This window comes from Thunnus albacares, chromosome 3 (genome assembly GCF_914725855.1).
Source record: "Thunnus albacares chromosome 3, fThuAlb1.1, whole genome shotgun sequence".
In the NCBI taxonomy this organism is placed as follows: Eukaryota; Metazoa; Chordata; class Actinopteri; order Scombriformes; family Scombridae; genus Thunnus; species Thunnus albacares.
The window spans coordinates 27,297,790-27,310,563 of record NC_058108.1 but is presented as its reverse complement, the minus strand read 5'-3'; the positions used below and the strand labels follow the sequence as shown (position 1 = coordinate 27,310,563).

Below are 12,774 nucleotides of genomic sequence, written 5' to 3'. Positions count from 1 at the left end.
GTTCGATGACAAAGCCTCAGGTGCGAATTAATATGATGAAACTATCCACAGTAACTGTATACCACCGATGCCATGTAAACCTGTGGTTGATTTCATTGGTTTCTTTGATTGTTACTCTGTCAACTGAAAACAGGAAAGCAGAACTGCTGTCCTCTCATATTTCTCTCATGCCTCTCATCTGACAGTTCTTCCAAAACAGTAATAGTGTCGTTAAAATGATCTTCCCCTTTTTGTTGATATGGACGGTTTTCCCCAGAGCAAAAGTAGATTCAAGAGAAAGGGAAAAGCAGCCACAGGAAAAACGTAATTAGCTCTATATCTAACGTCAAAACTATTTTAATCTTTTAAACTTCTGCTTTGATAGCAGACCATAAAAGGCATCTGAAAGATAAGACTGGGGTAATTTGAGTGGAGGCTGAAAATACAGCAATATGCTTGTGTGAAATTAGATTGTTTCTCCTCAAATGACAAATCAAATTGTCAAGCTATACTGTGGTATACTTCAGTGCCTGTGTCACATTCCCGCAGCTAATTTCCCTCCCTACCCACCTACTGCGGCCTGTCCAGCAGTTGGGGCCACCAGCAGCACCAAAATGTGCTCAATGACGTAAGGCTTGAGCTTGTCCAGGTCAGCGGGCCGGTCACCACGCGCCGACAGATTAATCTGCAGACTGAGGCGCTCCTCACTCTGGAGGCAGGACCCCTGGGACGAGACAGGAAAGGCATACCAGTCACGCACCACGCAGAGTCGGGTTAAAAAGAGCAAAACAGAGAAGCATGACAAGTAGTTGAGGAATGAAGAAGTACAGTAAACAACACATAGCAATTCATATGTTAAAAAGAGAGAAAGAAAGTATGAATTGAGTGTGAATTAAGTTCAGTGAGAATTATTTTCTTCGCCATTGACGGACATGAGAGTAGTCAGAGGCATGGTGTACATCAGCCGGCAGAAACAACAGGGCAGTACCCCGTCACCCCCACCCTGTGACTAACACCCTCTTCAAGCTAACAGCTCAGTACTGGGAGAGTGCAAATCTCACTGCGAACCGGGGCTCGTCTCAGTGGGTGAATCACCGCTTGACGACCTGCAGACAGATGCCTTGGCTTGATGCCACTGGGCTCAAGGCCTGCAATAGCAAACCTAATCCCTTGAAACCAAGGCTACTGTTAACTTCCTGTGAGGCTCATTTAATCTGTGAGATACTGACTAAAGCCCAGTTCTCAATTCTGTTAGTGAGGACTTGGATGAGGGGCTAAAAGAACCGAGGAGTGAACAGGTGTTGGTCTTGGATACAAGCCGAAGGTCACAGATGGCACACTTGTGCAACTAAACGTAAGGATGATTTCAGTTTGTATAATTATGACAGTATCATTAGGTTGTCTACATCCATGTCTTGCATCATGTGTATTGTGCCACATGAGCACTGGGAGCCCTGTGTCAATTATAGAGTCTCTTGAGAAAGCAATTAAAAGTCTGGCAAGAGATCTCACCCTCCTCAGGGGTTGTGGAGAAAACAGAAGGCGCTCAGATGACGAGCCCGGCTGTCTGTTTAAATTTTACACTAGCTGGCCCTCTGCTCGGAGGAGTGGGTGTGACAAGAGCAGTGAGAGAGGTTCAGCTCTATTTTTGTAAAGTAGGAACAAACTAAAAACACTTTAGGATCATACATAAAAGAAACGTACGCGGTGAACTACCATCCTTCCATGTTTTTTCTCAGTCTATCATTTGGCCACCCTCTCATGCCATCTATTTTCCCCGTCACATCTGAAAAACCAGTTTAACTGGTTGTAATAAGTGTAATATCGCGAAATTACTAAGTCATCCAAGTGCATCCATCATACTTGGAAAAAAACAGAACTGACAGCAATGGCTGATCTGGACAAACATGAATCAAATTAATCTGTGTAAAGATCTGAAGGACCTGTAAAATTAACGTGAGCAAAAGAAGTACCTGAGGGTTGTTGAACAAATTCTTCGGTAGGCTGCACTCCAGGAGTAGACCCAGTATGGTGATGTTGGAGGCATCTTCCTGCAGGAGAAACAGCATAACAGGCCATAACAGGCCAATCGCAGGTTGATTAGTTTAATGTAGAATTATATATATATAAAAAACAGAGAAAAACAGCCAGCAATTGAGTGTTCATTGTTTAGCTTTCATATATGCTTCTGATTAATGGCTTTCACAACACCACACTTGACTGAACTCTAGTGGTGTTGCCGTGCACTACACATTAAAGCAATTCAATAGTTCAACATTGCAGCTTCAGTTGGTCATTTCCATGACTAAAATCCCCTAACCAGTTATGCACTGCCACTGACATTAGTAAGGGATACAGGAATTTCAAAATACAGGGGAATACCTTACTGAACAAATTACAAGGAGCAGTATGACGTCAACAGTTGCTTACAGGTCCACAAAGGGACCAACTAACAACTGAACAGTCTCTTGTCTGTTTATGTGATTGTTGATTCTAATGCTGACCATGATGGACTTTACAAAGTAGGTATAACAGCAGGACATCAAGTGTATCTATATACATTTAAACCTGTATGAAAGGTTGTCAGATCTACAGATCAACTTCAAGTAACATCTACTACACTATCAACCACTAGATAGTAATATAACCAAAACCACACAACTCTTAATATATGCCAGTTTGTTTTATTCTGTATATGAACTGTTTCAGATAAAAAAAATGTGAAAATTTACATGACTGCACATGAAACAGGACAAAATACTTACTACATACTATACTCTAAATACTTTAATTATTAAGCCAATTATCCAGTTCTACACATGGTCAGTGGTCATCTGGACTGTCGTTTAGATAAAACTGGCATAGTAGTTGTCTAAACTGAGATTAAGCTCCCAGCTGCCTGGACCTTGCTTGAAATGGGACAATAACGCTTCCTTTTCAACTTGCCTACATAAAGTTTGAATTCATATACTAAACATAACTTATATTTAACTATGTGTAGGAATTTACACTCACTGCTATGTTACGTTTATCCAGTCATCACCATCTCTTAACTCCTTTCACACATGTTCTTTTATCATGACTCTTTATATATCAAACTAACAGACAAAAAGACAGAATGGAGAGAAAGCAAAACCCTTGTCCTCAACTTTGTGCAGACAACAGATAGTATGAGATAAGAACCTAATAATTATTTAAATGTTTTCTTCATTTGCTTGTGTTTTATTAAGCTGCAGAGAAAATTTTACTGACACAATATAATTTAAAGCATATGTAGCCATTTGATTATGAGTCCTATAAAAAGTGGCTAATGATTCTAAGTATTTACAGTACATAGATAACATTTTTATTGTCAGGCTTTTCTTTTTTTAATACGATGAGCCTGCTGAGGCAATAAAAAGCTGCATTCAGCACAAGCAGCAGCTGTCTGAGTGATTATGAGAACTACAGTCTCTCTGCACTTGGCCAAGCTGACATTTTTCAACTGCCACCCCACTTCCTGTTGTGGAGGCGAGGACTTCTTTCAGATAGCGTCTCACACACTTTCACTGGCTTGGCTTGCTTTTTAAACCATGCACTAATTTGTCATTGGTTTCTGGTGTACTTGCATGGCTTTGAAAAACATACACAAATGAATGATTGTACATAAGCATGTATCATTTTAAATTGAGTGCATGTGGTTATACTCTACAAGTAAATATTTACATTTTTAGGCAAAAAAAAAAAGAAAGAAAAAAAAAGTGACTGGTATGTGGCAACGTTAATGCTGACTGCTCACACATTCAGTAATTTAATGACAGCAAGTGCTTGTCAGTGTGTCTATCACAAAGCCTCTGTGTGTATGTATGAAGCCGTTTGTTTATCTGGGCTGGCAGGAAAAGGGAAATCAGCTGCTTCCAATGATGAGTCATTATTCAATACACTGTTGTGCCTCCACAAACCAACACAGACATTTAAATACATACCTGAGTTTGGGTCAGCTTAATGCTCTGGATGTGAGGGAATATTAGCAGACTATCCTTTCTTTGGACAGACTTTAATGAACCCCGGTGAACTCCCACACCAAACACCTATAAAAGGAACAAATATTAATTAAAGGACACACCACATGCACTACATTAAGGCCAGGCAGACAACAAGCACACAAAGCAGAAGTGTCATTTAGTGGACCTGATCTGACCCTGTGGAGCAGCACATAATGTTGTAGCTCATGTGTTGTGGTTATAAAAACAGACAAAGAAAAGGTACCTTGGCTAATAATAATAATAATAATGATAATAATAATAATAATAATTAAGAAGGATGCAGCATTTTGGAATGATTCAGTATAATCTAAACAAATCAATTTCTAGTTTTTCATTCAAAAATTGAAACTACATGTAGTTTTCAGGTTACAGAAAACTTCCAAATGTTGGCTGAAACTGCAGTTAACACCAACTTAAAACTTCAAACCAAACTACTGACTTAACACAGTCAATGAAGGTTGTGAAACTATGAATTTAAGAATGCTTGCTGTGACTTGGTCCAACAAATATGGAACAAGAAAGTTTTACATACTGTAACACTAACCTGTGACAACATGGTGACACAGAACATGCATTTTAGCTGAATATAGTGTACATGGCAGATATAAAGCCCTTAAAATAATGCTTGCTATTCGATTAGTGGTTGTTTCTCCTTTGACAGTATGTTGGCATGTGTCCCAACATTGTGCTGAGCATAAAATATAATTTCAGCTATCTAACAACACAGTTTTATGAGACCATTATTTTGATTGTACAGAAAAGGGGTAAATGTGTAGATATGCAAGAAAAATACATATAAAAGGACCTGTTTTTGGTTCATCGACAACATAAAAAAACAAGCGAATGACGGGAACATTTACATGTCTTGGAAACATAAAGGGAGTGGCACTGTTGGAAGCTGTGCATGGGTGTAAAAGCATGTACATGTTTGGGCGCGTTCGCTTGCCATTAATAAGCTACATGTCAGAAATACTGTGGTACAGGTTTAATAGAAGTTGGACAAAGTTCTCAACTATAAACATAATCATTTATAAGACTTTAGGGACATTTTAACAGCTCCTAATGAACATGTATCAATTATATTACAAATTAAAGTTGAAATTTGAACATCATAACTATCACTGAATGGTAAGTCTACAAAATTTAGTAAAACTTAGGCCAGATGTGGCAGCACAACCAGTTAGGGTGGAACAAGAAGACTGACTCAGAGACCTGGAGTGCAAATAAGCCCAGAGGACAGTTTGTGTTCCCAGTGCATCCACAGACTGAATTCTTATGATTCTGGTTACACAGTGCACATAACAAGGGTCTATTGGGGTGAATTTAAAGCAAAAAACATTTATAAAATAAAAGCTGTAAGAACAAATGTATAGATTGTGTGAAATTAGGTTTTTTTTCTGCGAAGAGCAAACTGATATTCAATAGAAACAACAACAAAACATCTTCCAAGTTTTCCTTTTGTTGGCCTTGAGTTAAATTTAAAACAAAGGTCTGTCATAATTTTTATCATTAATTTTCTAAATGTATAAACAATAAGAGTCTGACTTCCTTTGTTTATGTGCATGTGTGATGAAAACAAACATTATGGATGCCAGCAAAGATGTGAGCGGCAGTCTGAAACCAAAGTCTGTTCCTATTTTAAGTTTCAAAGATAAAACAATGGGTGAAATGACTAAAGCTGTTTGTAAACTCATGTCATGGTGAGGACAAATATTGCGTTAATGCAACCAATGTGTGAGCGTCTCTCACTTTGTGGCATCTGGATGTAAAAGTTGAGGGAGAAGAAAGAAAAGCAAGCTGTTACTTTCCTTCATCTCGGTTTGCAGGTTGCTTTCCTGCTCAAAATGCTTTAAATCTAGGTCACGGTGGACCAGTGAAGATATAACCACCTGCATTATGATGGTGGGATTTCACCATTATCCCATCAGTACATGGCCTATGCAGTGTAACAGGGGTGTAATAATGGAACTAACCTGGTATGACAGCAGCCCATGGGCCGATGTGTTTATAAATAATGTGTTTTCTACATTGCCCTCCTCAGACGGGAGGAAAATTAGTTTAAAAGATGTCTTCCCTCTGGGTGGGATCACCTACGACAGAGAGAAAAAATGAGAAGTTATTTCAGACATTTCTACAAAGAAGAAGAAGAGAAGAAGAAAAGAGAATGGGATTACTGCTAAACATCATGACTATCTTATAAAACGCTCATATACACACTTACTCTTCTGTGGAAGGAAGGTATGTAAAAATGCCTGCTGGATGTAAACATTGACAGCAGTGTCACAGGAACTTCCTGGCTGGGGTTGTGTATATTTATGGTTTCAGCTCTTGGCAGCCCCAGCGGCCTGTAAAGACAGTCAGAATAGCGTCGTAAATAACGGGGCTCTGCACTTAACTTTTACTCATGGAGCACCATAGCAAGATGAGAAACTCGGGGGTACACACCACATTTTAGAAAGGCACCAAATTGTTCGCTTGACGATTATCGATCAGTTACAGTAGCTGCTCTGTGAGGCCTCAAAGGAGCCTCCATTACATTAGGTCCTTCTGTGTATGTGGTTGCAACACACCACACCCAACATCGCAGCTGGGTGTGGTCAAAAGTTCAAGAGTTTTATACATTTTTCTTCGTTTCGAAATCTATATCTAGCATCTCTTAAAAAAAAAAAAAAAAGCATCATTTTGAAGTCAACTTCCGCTGGGACATTTAGGGTCAAAATCTTCATTATAAATGATGTCACATTTTGTATGCATTTCTTCATATAACATGATCATAAGACTCTTGACAAACCACCAAACAAGAATTTTACAATCTTCTCTTCTCACTGTGCCTTGTCTTACTAATGTGATTAAATATACACTATTTATTCATTCTTTGGTTCATACAGTATTTAAATTTGGGAAACAAACTCAAAATGTTTTCATTTCTTTTACATAAAGGTTAGATGATACTTTATTCCACCATGTGTCAGTGTTTGCAAATTAGAGATTAGCTTCAGAGAAGGAGGGGTCATTGAATCACTAGTGTTTTGCATTCTGTTAACACAGGGAAGCAATAAGAGTCTAAATCAGCCATCTGTCTCTTTGTCAACAGATAGGTAACAAGTATGAGCTATTCATTTTTAATCTAAGAAAGGCCCCAGTGTCTGAAGTATAACTACACGTACAAATAAGGACATAAGGAAGCCATGAAAAGGCTTAAGGTTACATCAGCGCAAAGATTAGCTCTCTGGGTTTGGTCATTTCTGCTTTAATCTATTTCAGTGACACGTTGCCACTCAACTTTTTTTTTGCTTGGTGAACCAAGACTAACAACTGATACCTCTTACCCCACCTTTTCAAACAAGCACTTCACTATAAATAAATTCATAATTTAGTTTTTTCCCCCTATATAATTAAAATATAAATAATTCTATATAATGTAATGTTCTCAATGCTGTCTTCTCACACAGAGGTAATATAATAAAAAAAACATTTAAATGTGCTGCAATAACGATGTATGGCTGGCTTTCATGTCGACAAAATTACAATTTAACTCTGTCTTAGAGATGATATTGCATAATGCAAAGTGAGTGCATGACTTAATGTAATTGTAGTCTTATTCATTTGGATATACAGAGTGTAGCAACACTAATAGTCACCTCTACACACTATAATGCGATCCAGTGCTATGCCCCAATTATAAACACTGACTCTTTGAAGTTTTTATTGTTCAGTATTTGTTGTGTCTGTGCCAGAGATGTGATCGGATTGCTGGCATTTGACCCACATACTACCCTATATAATCTACTAAACATACACATCCAAACCAAAATCACCAGGATGCTTATGTGGATGTATAGATTTTCCTTGGGTGACAAATGCTAGGGGTTAAAAATACCTGAAAGAATGCACACCATATACTGAGAATTGTCAAAATGTTGTCTATAAATGCTTTGTGAGCACTGCTGTCACAACACAAAACTGGCAGCGCTGCAGCGGCAACTATTTTTGGAATGTAACAACAAACTATTAGAAGCACTATTATAAGAACTGGTTATTCTTCCCTGCATCTTTAGTCCATGACTAGTCTGGTAATGAAATGTGTGTTTCATTCTTTCATTTGGCTTTTTACTTCATCTGAAAAGACTTCTGCCCTCTGACATTTGAGTCTACATCAACAGTGACAAACTTTCACTGGGAAAATGTGACTATCTTAAACTATCTGCACAGTCATTCCTTCACCATTCTTTCAACGCAGAGAAGCTTTGCGTGTGTGAAATGAAGTCGATGCTCAGCTTGTTGTGCTTAAACAGAGCAGCACATGGAATTTGGTTGAGGAGAACCCCTGATGTAATTAGTGTGAAGTCAATGGTGGCCTGTATGTACACCAATGCTTCTCTGTGCAGACAGAGCACAGGAGTAGAATGGAAGCATTTTATTGATTAGTGGCTCTTTGGGACTAGCTACATTATTGTATTATAAATAGGGATGCAACGACTATAGATTTTGACGGTACGATTATAGTCTAAGGAAAAAAATCACGGTTTCACGATTATTAGCATGTTTTGTTTTGAAGAGGGAGTCTAAGAAACACACTTCACCAAGGATTCTGCAACAATGGGTTGAACTGCAGCAGTACCAGAGGTGGTCTTGGGCTAAAAGTGAGTAAGAAAAATGAAAGTAAAAGAACCATGCCAACATGAATAACAAACTGGGGATCGGTGGTCCGGTTGGATCCACACAGAGAGCCCGGGCTAGCTGGGAGGCTAGTGGAGCGTTAGTCGCAGCATGGAAGCACAGCCAGCTAGCCTCTGCTAGCCTCCTAGCTAGCACCGCAACTGTCAGGGTGAAACAGTCCGCGGTGGGAAGCACAGCTAGGCAGCGGAGGAGAAGGCGACAAATCAGCCTGGCATATCTGCAGAAGTGTTAATTCAGGGCCAATGCTGAATATTTCATTTTAAAGCCTTTATCAGCTAATATTATCGTGCATCCTTATCGCGTTTCGTTTAATTTTCCTCACAGTACGACTGTGTTTCATAAAACAAAAAAAAACTACCATAATATCCCTTTTTTGAGAGTGAAAACAGAAACACTCGGTGTAGCTTGTCCAACGGTCAACTTAGTCGTGTGCACTATTTTGGATAACTGTCATACTGCATTGTGAATTTCTGCTTGATGAGCATGAGGAAATATTTTTGGACATGGGCAGAGAGGATTTTTCTCACCACAATTAAATACAGTCTGCTGCAGATATTGTCTGTGATACCATGCAGCATGCTCAAGCTGCAGAATAGATAAAGTGGAGAGTGCCTTGGGTCATCTGAAGTTCCTCTCCTCAGTTTAACTTCACTGCAGTCACTTTCAGACAAGTTTATTTTTGTTTTGTTTAGTCACATACATCAGCTGTGTCATTATAGGTATTTGAACTTCTGGTTCTTTTTTATTTTTCTATATCCTGTGTCATTATTTTGTCAATTAACATATTTGCATGTCCATGAGCTGTTCATTAGTTCTAACACAAATTTTCTTTAGTCTCATCTTCAAGATTACTTACTAATTAATGCTGCTGGTAGAGCTGAACAGTGTAATTACTTCTGTTCCCACATAGTTAGACTTGTGTGCAAAGAAAAAGAAAACCACAAGCTGATGAGTGGGACTTTGGTCTTATATTCTTGTTTTGATCTCAACTACAAATTTCCAGATGCAATTATATCTCAGAGTCCAAATATTTACCCAAGCCTTTTATTAGTATTTGCAATATAACATGATTTTTGGTCATTTGCCTGCCATTCGCATTCCTCATGTATGAAACAATATATGACAAAATACATGCTGCTTGTGATTGTTTACTTTTAAACAGGAGCAATGAAACCACTATCCAACCACAGCAAAACAGCTGATATTCTGTCTGTTTTGGGAGTATGAGGGCAATTTTTGACTGGGGTCAACCCTCTCCAGAATGTGTCTGAATGCTGGGAAAGTAAGCTTACTTCCATACTTGGATGTCCTGTCTCTTCTTTGAGGTTCATGGGCCCCTCCTTTATGAAATATTTCCCTTTCTGAAGCATTCATCACAGCGACAGGTCACTTTGCTATGACGCCATTGTCTTATTTTAACTTGGGTTAAATTAAGTCAGTGGGGTTTTCCACATCACTCAAGACTGAGAGATGGCAGGGCGCTCTGGGGGACTAATGGTTAAGACGCATACCATATAACTGCAACATCTACGGCTCTATTCCCGGCCGGGGGACCCTTGTTGCATGTCACACCCCTCTCTCTTCCCTTGTTTCCTGTCTCACTACACTGACTCTCAAATAAAGGCAAAACGCCAAAAACAATCTTTAAAAAACAAAAGAAAAAAAGAGAGCGATGATGAAATGAAGTACATTTTGTCCTTGTGTTGTTTGGCATGTAGTAAGCGGTTTAATCATTTTCAGTACAAAATGAGTAACACTGATGCTTGTCAAGGCACGTCATATGAAACTAGGAAGTGGGAACTGAACTTACTGAGTCCCAAACTCCAACGCTGGGGGCTGGAAATGCAAGGGCCTCCCATTCTCCCGTGTATATGGAGAGGAGCTGGTGGAGAGAGAAATGACAAAAGACAAAAATGTTAGGCCAAAGTAAAAATATTAAAAATTTTTAAAAATCAGTTTCATAAAAAAACTAAAACATGAGAAGAAAAACACCTCTGTTTATATAAATTACACCTCAGGACAAGAACAGTGTGTCTCCTTTCTAACAGAACATGTGACAGCTCCCTGGGATAAATTAACAGTCAAAACTATTACTGCCCCAGGCTGCTTCACAAACCACTTATGCCCCTGCCTAACAAAAAGACTGGGATCATGCCAGTGCACATTAGATAACCTTCACACAAGATAGACAGACAGATAAGGGATCACAGTTTAAAAGAAGCCTTTGCATATTAAAATAATTAAAACACTCCACCAACGGCTGCACCTAGAAAAACACGTGGCTTAACTGTATTAGATAACTACATGTGACACACAAACTTATCGAACTAAACATCTCAGAAACGTCAATACAACAATATTACTCTAGGGTAGAGTAGTACTCTAGCATATTTTGGAAAAAGTTGCATACCTAAACAATCATTCAAGACTTTTAACAGCTAAATCAATAGTCTGGACTCTTACAGTTCCTGTAGTGCAGTCCTGTTTGCTTCTCCACCGCATCTCAAGAACCAGGTAGATTATGCAAATTAGACCCATGAGGAATTTAAAAATGATGACAGCATTTAGACGCAGAAAGACATGAGAAAACAGCAACACCGATTTATCCTGTTCTTTGTATTTACTGCTGCGTGACTTGGATGTAATGACTGAATGAAAAAGAGAAATGCAGAGGGGGAAAATTAAACTGAAACCAAGAGCGTCTGCCACAATATAACATCTGTTGAGTGTTTGATGGTACTTATTTCTGCCTTAGAACGTAACAGCCGTGAAACAATCAGTAAATAACATTTCATTTCTGAGTTGGGAAGCTGACATCGATGCAATGCTTTACTTACTTTCAACGTTAACAAATGGAGAGAAATGTCCTTCTGTCATCCTTAACTGACCCTAAATCGATCCAAGAGTACTTCCTTGTTTTATAAATTGCATTATGAGTTACAACCACACTGTGTATATTTGACCAATCAGCGACGGTCATCCCTGCAAACCCCGCCCCCGAAGTTCATGTACTTCTGTTAAGTACTAGTAAAAGAATCTCCCTGGAACTTAATTTAGACCCTGGTCCCTCCAGTGGAAACGCAGGTAGAGGAACAGAGTCCCTCAAAAGGTTCTTAGTACCTGAGGAAGGTTCCTGTGGTCGAAATGCAGCTATTGTGTGAGACCTTCAGCTCTCTCTACATAAAACCATGGCCCTAAAAAAAATTAATGTCAGTCATTTTCTTAAACTACCTTGATTGAAATTTTACATTGGGATAAACCATGACCCCACTGTCTTTGGATACCGGGTTCATGGGTTAAAGATTTTCAACAAATTTTGTATGAACATGTAACAATATGGTGGGACAAAATGGCGAAAAAGTTAAAAAAAAAAAAGAAAAAAGGAATGAATACAGACAACAGAAATATATTAGAGTGTAATAATCTTAGACTTGAACACAAACAGACGCTACATCCATCAAATGTCAAACAGCAAACAACTAACTAAAGACTAAACTTCCAGGAAGTTGAAAAAGTTCCAGAGTTAAAACATTGGTAACATCTGCTGCAGTACTGGTATCACTCTATCTACTATCTACAGGAGCACAAATCAATATATTTTAGTATATTTAGAGTATTTGTCCCATTTAATTTCAGATTAAGATAGACTGTACACTGCAAGCTGCACAGTGACCTTTCTATAGGAAGTCTTGCAGTTTGAAAAAAAGGAAGTATATTTAATCTGTCATGAGTTATTTTTTCATCTGAATGTACTCAGCAACATGCTGATATCAATATGATATGAAGACTTCCTACTGTAGACCAACATGGCAGGTACACACAGAATCTATGCATTCTCATGCAACAACTGCACAGCGTGTGGGCAACACTGAATACAAGCAACCAACCACAAGTCAGAGTTAAAACAGGAAACGCTTAAAAACATAGTAATTTTTGACATGTCATGGCAAAGACAAAAAACAAACATGTAGTCATGGAAATCTGGATTGTATGAGGTCACAGAGCAGCCACTTTTTGGAGCTCCACTGTGTTGTCATTTGTAACGGTGTGTGTGACATCCAGTGCTAATGAGCTCTGGGAACGGGTGCTT

The 12,774-nt window shown here is 38.7% G+C and overlaps 1 protein-coding gene across 2 annotated transcripts in view; it reads right to left on the bottom strand.

Moving 5' to 3' along the window:
- tmem131l (transmembrane 131 like) overlaps positions 1 to 12,774 on the bottom strand; it is a 41,898-nt gene that overhangs the window by 13,174 nt on the left and 15,950 nt on the right. For both annotated transcript variants that reach the window (XM_044347392.1, XM_044347394.1), the window contains exons 4-9: positions 10,495 to 10,566; positions 6,226 to 6,349; positions 5,978 to 6,094; positions 3,945 to 4,049; positions 1,953 to 2,030; positions 550 to 703 (exon numbers count right to left, since the gene is read on the bottom strand). In XM_044347392.1, the coding sequence (XP_044203327.1) occupies positions 550 to 703; positions 1,953 to 2,030; positions 3,945 to 4,049; positions 5,978 to 6,094; positions 6,226 to 6,349; positions 10,495 to 10,566 (650 nt within the window). The remainder of the gene's footprint in view (positions 1 to 549; positions 704 to 1,952; positions 2,031 to 3,944; positions 4,050 to 5,977; positions 6,095 to 6,225; positions 6,350 to 10,494; positions 10,567 to 12,774) is intronic.